At 41.8% G+C, this 12765-nt stretch overlaps 1 protein-coding gene across 1 annotated transcript in view; it reads left to right on the forward strand.

Moving 5' to 3' along the window:
- cdh23 (cadherin-related 23) overlaps nucleotides 1-10016 on the forward strand; it is a 710459-nt gene extending 700443 nt beyond the window's left edge. The window contains 5 exon segments of the mRNA XM_052041602.1: nucleotides 513-573; nucleotides 1256-1385; nucleotides 2149-2271; nucleotides 2773-2883; nucleotides 5074-10016. Of these exon segments, the coding sequence (XP_051897562.1) occupies nucleotides 513-573; nucleotides 1256-1385; nucleotides 2149-2271; nucleotides 2773-2883; nucleotides 5074-5397 (749 nt within the window). The 3' untranslated portion in view covers nucleotides 5398-10016.
- The last annotated feature ends 2749 nt before the right edge of the window (nucleotides 10017-12765 follow it).

Here is a 12765-nt window from a genome sequence, read left to right on the forward strand (position 1 = left end):
AGTTTCTGCCATAAAGCCATTGTTTGTGTAGTAATTGAGGAAGTTAATTCATATTCACTGAAATTACTTCACCTAGAGTGTTCTGGGGATCTGCAACTCATCCCCCTTAAGGGCTAGAGAGGCAACGTCTCTGTTTATAATGCTTGTCTGATTGTGGCTATGCCCAAGAGCAGAAAGATAGCATTCAGCTGGACAGCTCCTCAAAATGTCCTCCTTTGTGCCATAACTTTCTGTGATTCATGTCCTCCTGATCACCAATATCTTTACCAGCTCTACATAGTTTCACAGGTGAAATGTTCACTTTTATTTAACCCCTTTTCCTGATGATATCCATACAATTTCCCTCTCCTGTTGCATGGAAATAGCCTTTCAGTCATTTTTTGTTGTTCTCCATTACCACTGTGCCTGACAACTTGAAGGTATCAAATCAGGAATGTAGAACGTTCCCATTAACCTGCAGAGCAAACTAGCGCTGTGAAGTGGATTCTGAAACTGTACGTGTTTCTCTTCAGGTAATCAGGGGTTTATGGACATACTAGACATGCCAAACACCAACAAATATTCATTTGAAGGGTAAGTCAAGTATTCCATATGTTGTTTCAGTGATGAGAAGTTAACAAGTTGTCATTGCAGAGATTATTAAACAGAAGTCAGGAAACAAGTGTCTAAAGTCATAGTACTTGAGGTGGGGTGGTTGTCTGGTGAAAGGAGTGCCAGAGGGAGGGGGAGAGAGAGAGAGAGAGCTGTGAGCTATACGAGTGCAAAATACTGTGGATGCTGGAAATCACTCTACTACTGGCAGTTAATACTTTCAAGATCTAGACCATTCTCTGGCTGGATCCTTGGTCACCTTATTTAAGGAATCCACCTCTCTTCCCAGCCCTCCTGTTGTTCAGCTAAATGGCCCTGTTCTAATGCAAGGTCTGAAACATTATTTCCACGGGTGCTGCCTGACCTGTTTGATTATTTCCAAAATTTTCTGGTTTGATTTCCAGCATCCGCAGTATTTTGTACTTGTATGGTCCACTCTGCGCTCTCCTCCATTCATTCCTGAATGCAAAGTTGGTTGAAATTTACAACCTCCTACAAATACTTGATGGTAGGCAATTAAATTAATTCTGATATTCATGAATTCATGTTGCCCAATATTATTGTGATATGGACAGAGTTAGGTCACAGATCAGCCAAGCTCCTGTTGAATGACCTTGTCTTTTTCCTGTATGAGTATCTCTCACTGCTAAATGTCTCATTGCAGGGCAAACCCAGTCTGGCTTGATCCTTTCTGCAGGAACCTGGAACTAGCGGCTCAGGCTGAGCATGAAGATGACCTGCCAGAGAACCTCAGCGATATCACCGACCTCTGGAACAGCCCAGCCAGGACCCATGTACGTTCACTCAGCACTACCCATGACAGGCGACACATTGACCAATAACCTACTCCAAGACACAACAAACATAGTGAAGTACTTTGACAACAAACAAGTGGGTCAAACAGCATCTGCAGTCTCTTGTGTCTCCAAGTACCTAGACATTTGTTTTTGAGAGTGTAGCTACATTATATGAATCACTGGAAAAGCAGAACTTCTGCTCAAATTTGACCCTTTTTTTTCTGGGAAGTATCCAATATGGAAGGGAGTTTTAAACTTCTATCTAGAAGGATTTTGTTGGGTGGGAAGAGAGAGATTTTAAATGGAACCATATCATTTCCTTCAAACTGCTTGGTAAAAGCAAGCAGCACTTTCATGGGAATCAGGCTCCTGGCAATAGAATCACAATTGCTTTTTAGCCTAAAATTCCTGCCAGCTGTTAGCAATGGGCGGAGGACCTTTGTAAAAGGAGATATTTTCTTTGTGATGGTCACAAGGATGTAGGCATCACCTAATTCCAATAACATTAACCAACTATTCCCCATCCCAAATCTGGAGAGCACTAGAGATCTAGGAGCCTATAATTCTACCTTCAGTTTGAGAGCTGTGTAGGAGAGCTGCCTCGGTGTTCTGCAGGTTTGCCCAGTGAATCCACAGAGTGAGACCAATACCTGAAGGGTGTTGTAGATGGATGCTGTTGTGCACTAAGTGCTTGCAGCATTTGTGCTGACCAGCAAAGTATAGTTTATCAGAATATCAAGTCTGAAAACTTCCTTTATAGGGCACATTTGGACGTGAGCCACCCGCATCGAAGCCGGAGGATGATCGATACTTACGTGCAGCCATACAGGAGTATGACAGTATTGCAAAACTAGGGCAGATCATGCGAGAAGGCCCCATTAAGGTACTTTTTTCCTCTGCATTGTGTTATTTCAAGAGTTTTAAACTATTTTAGTCTACTTAGAAAGACAACTTTGTAAGCAGAAGGTTCAGCAGGTTAAATAAAAACTCTTGAGAAACATTTAGAAATGTAGACATCAATAACTTGGTTCCACAGTAAGGAAAACCCACTGAGTGTAGGCTCAGATGTGATAGCGGTGAGAATATATTTTACATCGAATTGTCATGACCTGGAGCACTACTTCAAAGGGTGGTGGAAACAGTAAGTTTCAAAAGTGAATTTTTTCAAGGAAAGAACACTGAGCTGAATAGCACCTTCTGTGCTGCTTCCTATAAATCTATTAAATTCTCAGGTTATTTTCAAGCTATTTCAAAGCATTGCTGTTTTGTGGTATTTACGAGGGATTAGGATATCTGAAAACATTGATCTTCAAGAGAGACCAAAGCAGTGAAAGTGTAGCCAGTCTCCCAACTGTGTGTTTTACCTACTGTGCATTACCTCAAGGGCTCCCTCTTGAAGGTGGTTCTGGATGACTACCTGCGCCTGAAGAAATTGTTTGCAGCTCGGCTGGCGTACAAATCTACCACCAGTGGAGATCAGTCATCTGTGCTGGAGGTACATCTGGTGTGGAATCAGCCAGGTTGCAGTGTGAAGTGTGGCTTGTCACTTTTGATGCCTGGGAGTGAAAATTGTGCAGCTTATCCAGTGTGAATCTGATGAGTTTATGAAGGGTCTGGTCATGGAGAGAGGAACTAATTTAAACCCACTACCCTCTGACCTTCCCACCCCAGAGCTGTACTGTGAACCTTCAGCTGAAGACTGCAACTACCTCTGGTTTAGTGTTCAACTGTTATGGAAAAAAAATAATTCACTGCTGAAGGACCAATTTCATTGGGATGATAAAGGATCTGGTGGGCGTAAACTGGAATCAAAGATTGGCCTTTTTTATCTTCTTTTCTGGTCAGCCAGTAACCTGTGGATTTAGTTGTTCTACTATCCTTCCTACTGCACCTGAACCATCTCTTCAAAGGCTGCCAGAGAGAGAAGGCAAGTTGTCAACCCATGACAACCAGGGAAGTGAAAATGGGTTGGCAGCAAACATAAAAGGGAGTCCAAAAGTCTTGTTGTAAGTGTGTAAATAGTAAAGGGGAGGTAAAAGAAACAGGGACCATAAAGGTGGCCAAGGTACCAAGGTTGGGCAGCTTCACTGTACTGTAAAGTCAGCACAGGCAGTAGTATTCTATTTAGTACTGATGAAAAGTCAGCCAGTTCGGCAGCATACATTTACAACAAGACAGTCAATTAGTCATTGTTAATAGGTGAGTTAAAAAAAAACCTTGCATTAATTTATATTAAAGAATGCCCCATAACAGGGAAAAAAGTTACCAGAATTTTCAAAAAATAGTTATGTCACACATCAGCTTTTGTAAATTGGGTAGGGTCTGATGCCACACCACAAGGTTCATTAACCCAACCAAACTGGCTCCAGTGAGGTTTGACTTTACAACAGATGGAGTGGAGGCAAGGAACTCTCTCCTGGAGAAGTCAATCCCTTTTTTGAGGCAACTCAAGAACATAAATAATGAACTGGTACCTCACTTAGTGCAAAGACGTGGTCCCAGGGATGACCGTGCTGAAAGGAACCATATAGAGATACGAGTTACTGTCAGCGCTGTTGTAGCAGGAACCTGGTGTTCTCTGTGATAAATGTGGGGTTCAGGGCTGCACTCTGTCCAGTATAGTGAGTCTGAGCCAGTGCTGGGGACTGGCATCCCTTGCTCTATGTGTTGACAGACCACCTGAATCCTACCATCTCTCTCATCACCTCGTGGATGGGATAGAAACTGCTAACAGAGGGGCAGGAACAGCAGCTTTCACCATAACCTAGAGGTGATGACAGAGACAGTAACAGCCTGGCAGTCTAGCAACATAAACAACAGCCACTGCCCAGCAATGGCCTGCACTCACCATGCGAATCTGAGCCCCTTCACCGCTCGCTCCAGCCCCCAAGGCAGCCTCTCTCCCGAACCATGGGGTGACTCACTCCAGGTTTCCAACATGCAGCAGAAGTACAGGGTACCTGCAACTGCACCAAGAACCATGAACACTGTAACGAATCAGGATAACAGGGTATCACTACTCTTATTGTTTTGTTAAATGAACAAATTAACAGATGGCAATATCTGTACTAAAATCTTAATTCCTCAGATTAGAAGCCCCAGTGTTTATTTTGAAGTAATTAAATTTGGGATCTACTATAACTTAGTTATTGGATTTGTTACTGATTATTCATGACCCTTTGTTTTGAATTATCCCACAAATAGAAACTAAATTCCTTCAAACTTTTCAACAACCAGTTTAGGCTTTCCTCAAAGGAAGGAGCCCCAGCCTGATTGTTACAACTTCTGGTTTTTATATTAACAAAAAAAATAGAACATTTTACTGGCACCAAATTCAGTACAAACTTACCATAACTTCCTTGCTTTTATAAATGAGCCCCCAACCTTGCTCTGTATTTTTAAGGTTTTTTTGTGTTGCTACTTAGTTCTTTGTTCCCCTTTTAGTCTTCATGACTCCAAAAGTATGAAGCCTCCTTATTCTTCCTAACACCAGCCCATACCAATGTCAGGCAGTGTACCAGAAATGCATGGATTTCTAGCTTGGTGTTAGTCAGAAACATGCCCGTGTGATGCAGTTGTGTGGAACTTGCGGTGGGGTGTGGGATTGGTTGATTCCTCCCTCAGTGCTAGTACTTTAGTATCCACATTAATGCCATTGTTTTCCTTTACCCCTACCCTCTTTCAGCTCATTCCCAGCGACATGGAAGACGATGACGAAAAGCCCCCCAGCCGTGGAACCCTGCGGTTCAAGCATCGGCACCCAGTGGAGCTGAAGGGACCTGATGGAATCCACATGGTACACGGCAGCACTGGCACCCTGCTGGCTTCTGACCTCAACAGTTTGCCGGAGGATGACCAGAAGGTCTTGGTTAGATCCCTGGAGACCCTGAACACAGAGAGTGGGAGCTACATGGACAGGAACGCCAGGACTGAGTCTGCAAAGTCCACTCCGTTGCACAAGATGAAAGAAAGGGTCAGGGACATCCCACTGGAGATCACAGAACTTTGACAGCAGGACCTACCTTGTCTTTTAATACAAGTGATCGTTGGCTAAAGCCTATGGGCAGTATTCACTGGCTGGAGTATTGCTGTTGGGGGAAGCTGTTCAAAAAGAGCCTTTAATCTCCACCACCAGAAAGATTTTGCCCCGGTGCGAACTAAAGCCAGAGGATGTATGGAATCATCGAGATGATTAAATCTGGTGGAACCTGCCACGTGTAAACCGATACCATCAGCTTGAACTCAAAGTGATGTATGTGCGTGTACCTGATGTGTGAAAACTTGTTCTCCCACCCCCACAGTTGTAGTTTTAATTTCAATGGCTCAACTTGGTCAATAAAGACACAAGGAGCAAAACCCAAGTTTGATAGAGAAATCATTGAATTTCTCAGAAAGTAGTGAGGCAGAGTTTGTGTTTTGGGGAATGTGGGTGGGGGGTGCGGGGGGGGGGGGGGGGGGTGTCCATTAGAACTCTGGCTTGCCAGTGTAAATCTGACAGGATCAGGGACTTCTAAGCAAGCTGTCCTGACATTCATCATATGAAAACATTTGGAAATAAAATAAAAGTGATTGAGAAACTGTTTTGTCGTAGAAGGCCAGTGCCCTTACCTGACCCAATTTCAAGGTGATTCCAGTTGTGCACCAATGCAGTTGACTCATCTTCAAAGTGGCTAGAGTTGTGTCAAACTCCAACTTTCTCAGAGGAACAAACAAAAAACACTCACCTTGCCAGTGACACCCACATCTGAGATTGAATCAAAACCATTTGTTACTCATGAAACAGCAAGACAATGTAATCAGGAAAACTCAACAATCCTGTCCTATTAGATAATGCCCAAGTCACAGCTTAAATCCACTGGGCTATCTTTTCATTACCACTATTTTTCTTAAGTTCTTTTAAACTGCAATAAATAGAAAGCCCTTTTCAAAGTAAGGCTACACAACTATCAGTGAGTCCCTCAAGCCTGTTCCACCATCCACACTGGTTAATGTGCATTTCTACTCCATATCCCTTCATACCCTTGGTGAACAGAAGTCTCAGCAGTAAATTATTAAATAAGTATCTACTGCTAGTTGTGCAAGAGGGTTCCACACTTCTGTCACAGTTTAAGACTTAATCACTCATATCATCACCTAATAAATTCTCCTTATGTGCTCCTAAACTTTGGCTACACAATGGACATTCTAAGATGTAGTCAAGGACACAGACACAGCAAACAAATCTATAAAAGTTAGTTTTCAATGATTAGAAAAATACATCCTAATTTGGTATGTACAATCTAGAAAGCTAAAATTCAGTTTATTAAGGAAATCTCATTCTTCATCCTCACCATTTATTTTACTTTTTAATTTATTTAAACCAGCAAGTATGTTAAATGGAAGATGCCCCATTCTCAGACTAGGTATGCATTAGATAAGAAGAAAATATATGCGCCAGGAAAGACTGATCCATAACCATGATGTCAGGACCAAACACTTCCTACCTCATGCTCCACACCCACATAAAACCCTTGGGGGTGAGAGGAACAGGCCATTTAGAGAAAAAACTACCCAGAAAATTCTCTGCTGCAGTCAAGAACTAGGAGAGCGCTCAAACAGGATCACCACTACTGCAGGCAGCAACAACTGCCAGAAGCTCAACATTCTCTGGGAAAAGATGAACCCTCTAATGTCTACAACTATGTAGCTGTAGGAAAAGGTACGAACCCTAGTTCGTTACCATCCTCAAACCAAAATAAACAGCAAGTCCAAAATTACACCCCAATATGCTATTTGCTTTGCTTGCATCCACTCTACAGTGATCACAAAGCCAGAGTGATCTGTGAATGGTAACACTTAAATCCTTTACTCTTCTAGCTGCTTTCAGAATCACCTCCTGTCAATGACTGCACACATCAAATTGCAATTAAGTGCCACTGCTTTACCTTTTCCCCTCAAGCTTTAAATCTTTTGAAGACCGTAATTAGAGTCATACACAGCATGGAACAGGCCCTTTGGCCCGACTCTTCCATGCCCTCTAAGGTGTCTTCCTGAGCTAGTTGCATTTGGCCCATAGCCCTCCAAACCTTCCCTATCCATGAACCTGTCCAAATGTCTTTAAAACACTGTAATTGTACCCACCTTTTCCACTTCCTCTGGCAGCTCGTTCCATGTACCCACCACCCTCTGTGTGGAAAAACTTGCCCCTCAATTCCCCTTTATATCTTTCCCCTCTCACCTTAATTCTATGCCCTCTAATTTTAGACTCCCCAAACTTGGGAAAAAGACTGTGGCATACACCCTGTGCCCCTGATGATTTTATAGACCTTTCCATGAGGTCACCCCTCAGCTTCCTTCGCTCCAGGGAAAACAGTCCCAGTCTATCCAGTGTCTCCTCATAGTTCAAGCCCTCCAGTCCCAGCAACATCCTTTTAAATCTTTTCTGCACCCTCTCTAACTTAATCACATCCTTCCTATAGAATGGTGACCGTAATTGCACACAGTATTCCAAGTGCAGTCTCACCGTCTTGTAGAGCTGTAACACAACGTCCTGAAACTTGTACTCAAAGCCCTTTCTGATGTAGGCATGCATGCCACATGCCTTCTTCACTACCTTGTCCGCTGTGTCGCCACTTTTAGGTCTCTCCCCTAGGTCTCTGTTCTATAACACTCCCCTGGGCCCTGTCACTATGCATGTCCTGCCCTGGTTTAACTTCCCAAAATGCATCACTTTGCACTTTTCTGAAACCTTCACTATCATAACACATAAATGCAAGAATCAATAATGCAACTCATCTTGGCTCAATACCATTACTAATAAACAACAGTGATGAGTCTAAGGCCAACCCCAGGGGGTCAATATTGCCTTCAACTAATCCCAACTACGGGTTACAATTGTACACCCATGTGACTCCAGCCAATGTAAAGTATAAACTCCTACATACAAGATATTACCTATAGAATAACCAACGTGAGGTACCTTATTGATGGCTTTCTGAGAATTGAGGTGGGCTATGTCAAGAAGATTTAATCAACCTGGTAATTTCATCAAAGAGATCTCAATCGACATTTCAAAGCAATGACCACCTTTTCCTGACTATGTGTATATTCAGGTAGTGCTTTCAGAGTTGTTAATCAGTGATAAAAAAATTCCATTGGCCCACAGCTCTGTTCCATGAAGGCAAGGTTGTCCATAAAAATACTAAAACAATAATTTGTCATAAAGCACCTCGAGATGCTTCAAAGAAGTTTCAGGACCCCAAAAGACATTGAACTGTAGGAGATACTAGGTCAGGTACACAAATGGCTTGATCAACAAGGTAGAATTTAAGGAATCTTAAGGGAGGAAAGTCTAGAAAGGTAGTGATCTTAAAGATCTTTATACTTCAGAAGTATCCTGAAATTATTGTAGGCTACAAAACAATTTATTAAAACATAGCAGAAAATTCATATGAACAGAAAAACTTGGGTCTCTAGTTTCCTACTGTGTAATTTCCAGGTTAGCAAACATTTTATAAAATGATACTTTTTTTTAAGAAAAATGATTTGTAAATATGTAGGCTTTCAGATGTGTTAAATTGTTGTGCACTATCGGGTCAAATGACACAGCCACTGATCTCTGCCTGTTTATACAGCCTTTACCATCTAATGGTAAACCAAGTTTTGGATGGATGGTAAAGATCCCACAACAGTTTTCATAGACAACTACCAACTAATCCTGTTTCTATCCAACAAATATCACCAAACACATTACCATTCATTGCTGTCGCAGACTGCTGCCAAGCATATCAGCAGAACGATAGTTGTTGCACTACAAAAACTTAGTCATTGGGTGAAGCACTTTCAAGAATTTCAATACAATAAAAGGCTAAATAAATAATATTACCTCAAAGTCAAGTATATTGTCATAGGCACGAGTACATGTATGCACAGGTGCAATGAAAAACTTACTTGCAACAGCACCAAAGGCACATAGCATCAGATAAGCAGCATTCACAAGAAAAACAAATGAAATATAATATTTACAATTAGAACAAAAAACAAAGTCCATTGTAGTGCAAAGTGGTGTTACTATACTGAGGTAGTGATTAGGGTTGTACCAGTTGGTTCAAAAACTGAAAGAACAAGAAAATCCTGGCAAGAAACACTTTTGCATCCGCACATTTAGCAATTAGATCAGTGGGGAGGAGGCTAAAGAGACTTACTCTGCCACTCTTTCCACTCTCCTGTCACCCCCATCCCTGGCTGGGGCACAATTTCAGGGGATTGGGGTCAAACGCACTCAAAAATCATGGCAATTACTTTAGGTTGTAATATCCTTGAGTTCACGTACCAGCCTGTCTAGCCCTCCAAATGCAAATAGCAGAGATAAAGCATCTTTTTAAGCACCTCTCCAACATATTATTGCCAGCGATGCTGTAGACAAATTTCTGAAAGCTTTGGTTCTGACAGCAAAATTAAGAACACCTCAGCAAGAATTGATAAACAAAAAAAAATCCAGTGTGTAATTACATTGTATTTTGTGAAAATGGATTCAAGTAAAATGTTATAGCCAATTACAGTTGTCATATCATGCCCCAATTGGGATCATGTGATTCTTCAATGGATCTATTAAAGGTTGTAGAGAGAGTGTGGTGGAGTTAGCTTGGATTTGTTCCTAGGTGCTAGCACAGAAACGAGGGAGGAGGTAAGCCTACAATTCTATAGTTCTTTTGTGATGACAGGCATATGGATTCAGGTTGCAGTGTGTTCAATCTAAGGCAGTGGCCAAGAGGATGGATAGAAACTGTGGCAATAGTTTTAAGTATGTGGGAGAAACAAAACCAATGACTTTGGTCTTGGCAATAGATTACTTTAAGGAAAAAGTACCTAAACCAGGATCAGATTTTAGTGACAGAGGAAGGGGTTGAGTGAGGTAGGGCCGAACGGTGACCCATCTCTGCAGATAATGTTTCCAAGTGGCTGCAGGAGGAGATTGGGGGGGGGGGGGGGGTTGGGGGCAATGCAAGAATAGAGGTCAAAATACTACTGGACTAACTTGAAACACAGCAAACATTCAATTAGGTGGCTTTTAGGCACTTTTTTTGAGTGCCAGTAAGTGCTGGTCTTGCCACTGAGCCCAAGGTCCTACAAGTACATTGCAAATTTGACACACAAGCCATCTTACTTCCACTTTCTTTAGCAATCTCCTTCATGAAGCATGAATATCAGATGTACTTCTAGCGGAAGCTGCACTCATTAGTCCTCCTTGCTCTAGAGAAAGAAATGATAATATTTTAATGACCTTGCTTTTGTGCTTGGAGCATCTTGTATTCCAGGAATAACAACCTAAGTGCTTGGTACAAGGCATTCAGACCACTGTTAAGGTGTTAAGGAATGAGAAGAAAATTTTTAAAATATTTACATTATAGATTCTTGGAATGAAACTCCAATGTTTGAGTAGATTAAACCCAAGTCCTGATGTACAAGGGTTAGCTGTACAAATTACATACAATTCAGCAATATCCACACACACACACACGCCACCTTTCATAGAGTGGCCTAAAATACTTCATAGCCAATTGAATACTTTTAAGAGTGTCACAGTTGCACTGTAGGTAATGCAGCAGTCAGTCTGGGCACAGCAAGTTCTGATAAACGGGATGAACAGATAGTTTGTTCCTTTTTAATTGGTTCTGGTTTATGAGCATATTTTGCCTTGAACTTTCCTGCTCAGTTTCAAAATTGTGTCACACGATCACTCGAGTCCACGAGAGATCAGACAGGGGTCTCAGTTTTAACATCTCATCCAAAAGACAGCTGCTGTCACAGTACAGCACTACACCCTCCTGACACAGAGGCATCACTGCCTTTTAAATCTGACAGAAGAGACCCCCATCGATGCAAGTATTAAACTTCCCTTGGTGCAACTGGCAGAAGCACGAGTGCTGTTCCATGCCTCATCAAGCAAGTTACATCCTCCCCTGCCGTGGACATTTCACAACCCTTCCCTCTTGCAGCAGCCTCCCATCCACTCATACACCCTGTTTGGCCAGAGTAAGCCAATGACTCTTACCTGTAGTTCAAGAGTCAAAGTACCCTGGATTCTAAATTTAATTCATTCCTCAGTTAACACAAATACCCCTGGTTTCAAAATGACCCTTAACTTTCACCAGTAATTCCACCAACTTTTAAAAGAAATATTTATGAAATGACACAGAATCCCAGGTTAGAATAGCTTGAAGCCATCTTGTGGAGACAGGCGGTACTGTTCCCAAAGTGTTCACAGCACAAAGTCACTTGATCCAACATGATCCATGCGTACACAAAAGCAAAATACTGTGCATCCTGGAAATCTGAAATAAAAATAGAATATGTTGAAAATATTCAGCAAGTCAAGAATCATCAGGAGAATTAACACTCAAAGTCAATGAGCTCTTGGTCATGTTCTCATGGCCTTTCATCTGAAAAGTCCATAAATATGATCCACATGAACTTCCTTCCTGCATTCTACATGTCAATAGATCGCATTCCCTCCGGCTCTAGCCATTATTGCATTTCCTGCTTAATGGTGAGATGGTCAGGTTCTTTGTCATTGCGGGTGTGCTGTTGATGAGAATGTTCCACAGTAGGAATATCTGCTCTATTGAGAGAACTGTGGGACTTTAAAATGGCAAGTCTGTGGATGTGAATGGATTGAAGGAGCTAGTTTCAAGGAAAGCGAAGGAGGAACTGTTGCAAGTACCATCCACCCGAGAGAAAAAGGGAGCAGTCAACTGTCAGAATCCATGCCCACTCAACCAGGGCCTTTAATTCTCTCTTGCTTCTGAAATGGTCCCATTTCCTCTGTTTACCTTCTGCCATTATCAGTCACTTTCTACAGATTCAAAGGAACTGATGACAAAATTACTTTATATCAATCCAATGTCAGAAAAAGAGAATTCCTCAACTTCACGTTCTTCCATGTTCTAGACATCTTACACTTTAAGCGCAAATTTCACACAGGTGACCATTTAGTTACAACCTGAGCAGCATTCAGGGGACTGACACATTAAGATAAAATAGCTGCAGATATGACAATGACAAAACATGCACAAAAGTACCACCTTCATCATAGTAAAACTCTTCAATACCACTTCACAGGAGCGTCATTGAACAAAATTTGACACAAGAACACGCAAGGATACGTAGTTATAAAATGTCGAAGAAACATTTTCAAAGAGATAAAAGAGGCAGAGCTGAAGGAATGACCCAAGTGATGAAAATCTGAGTTACATTTGTGGCCAGATATAAAATCATTGGAAGGTCTGTGAAAGAATGGAAGAAGAAGAATTTACTATTGACTTCTGTTGCCCTGGGACCCACATCTCCAGCGGGTTCCTTGAATATCTGGATGACTTTCCTCTTCGTTATGAATTAC

This window comes from Pristis pectinata, chromosome 30 (assembly GCF_009764475.1).
Source record: "Pristis pectinata isolate sPriPec2 chromosome 30, sPriPec2.1.pri, whole genome shotgun sequence".
Lineage (NCBI taxonomy): Eukaryota > Metazoa > Chordata > Chondrichthyes > Rhinopristiformes > Pristidae > Pristis > Pristis pectinata.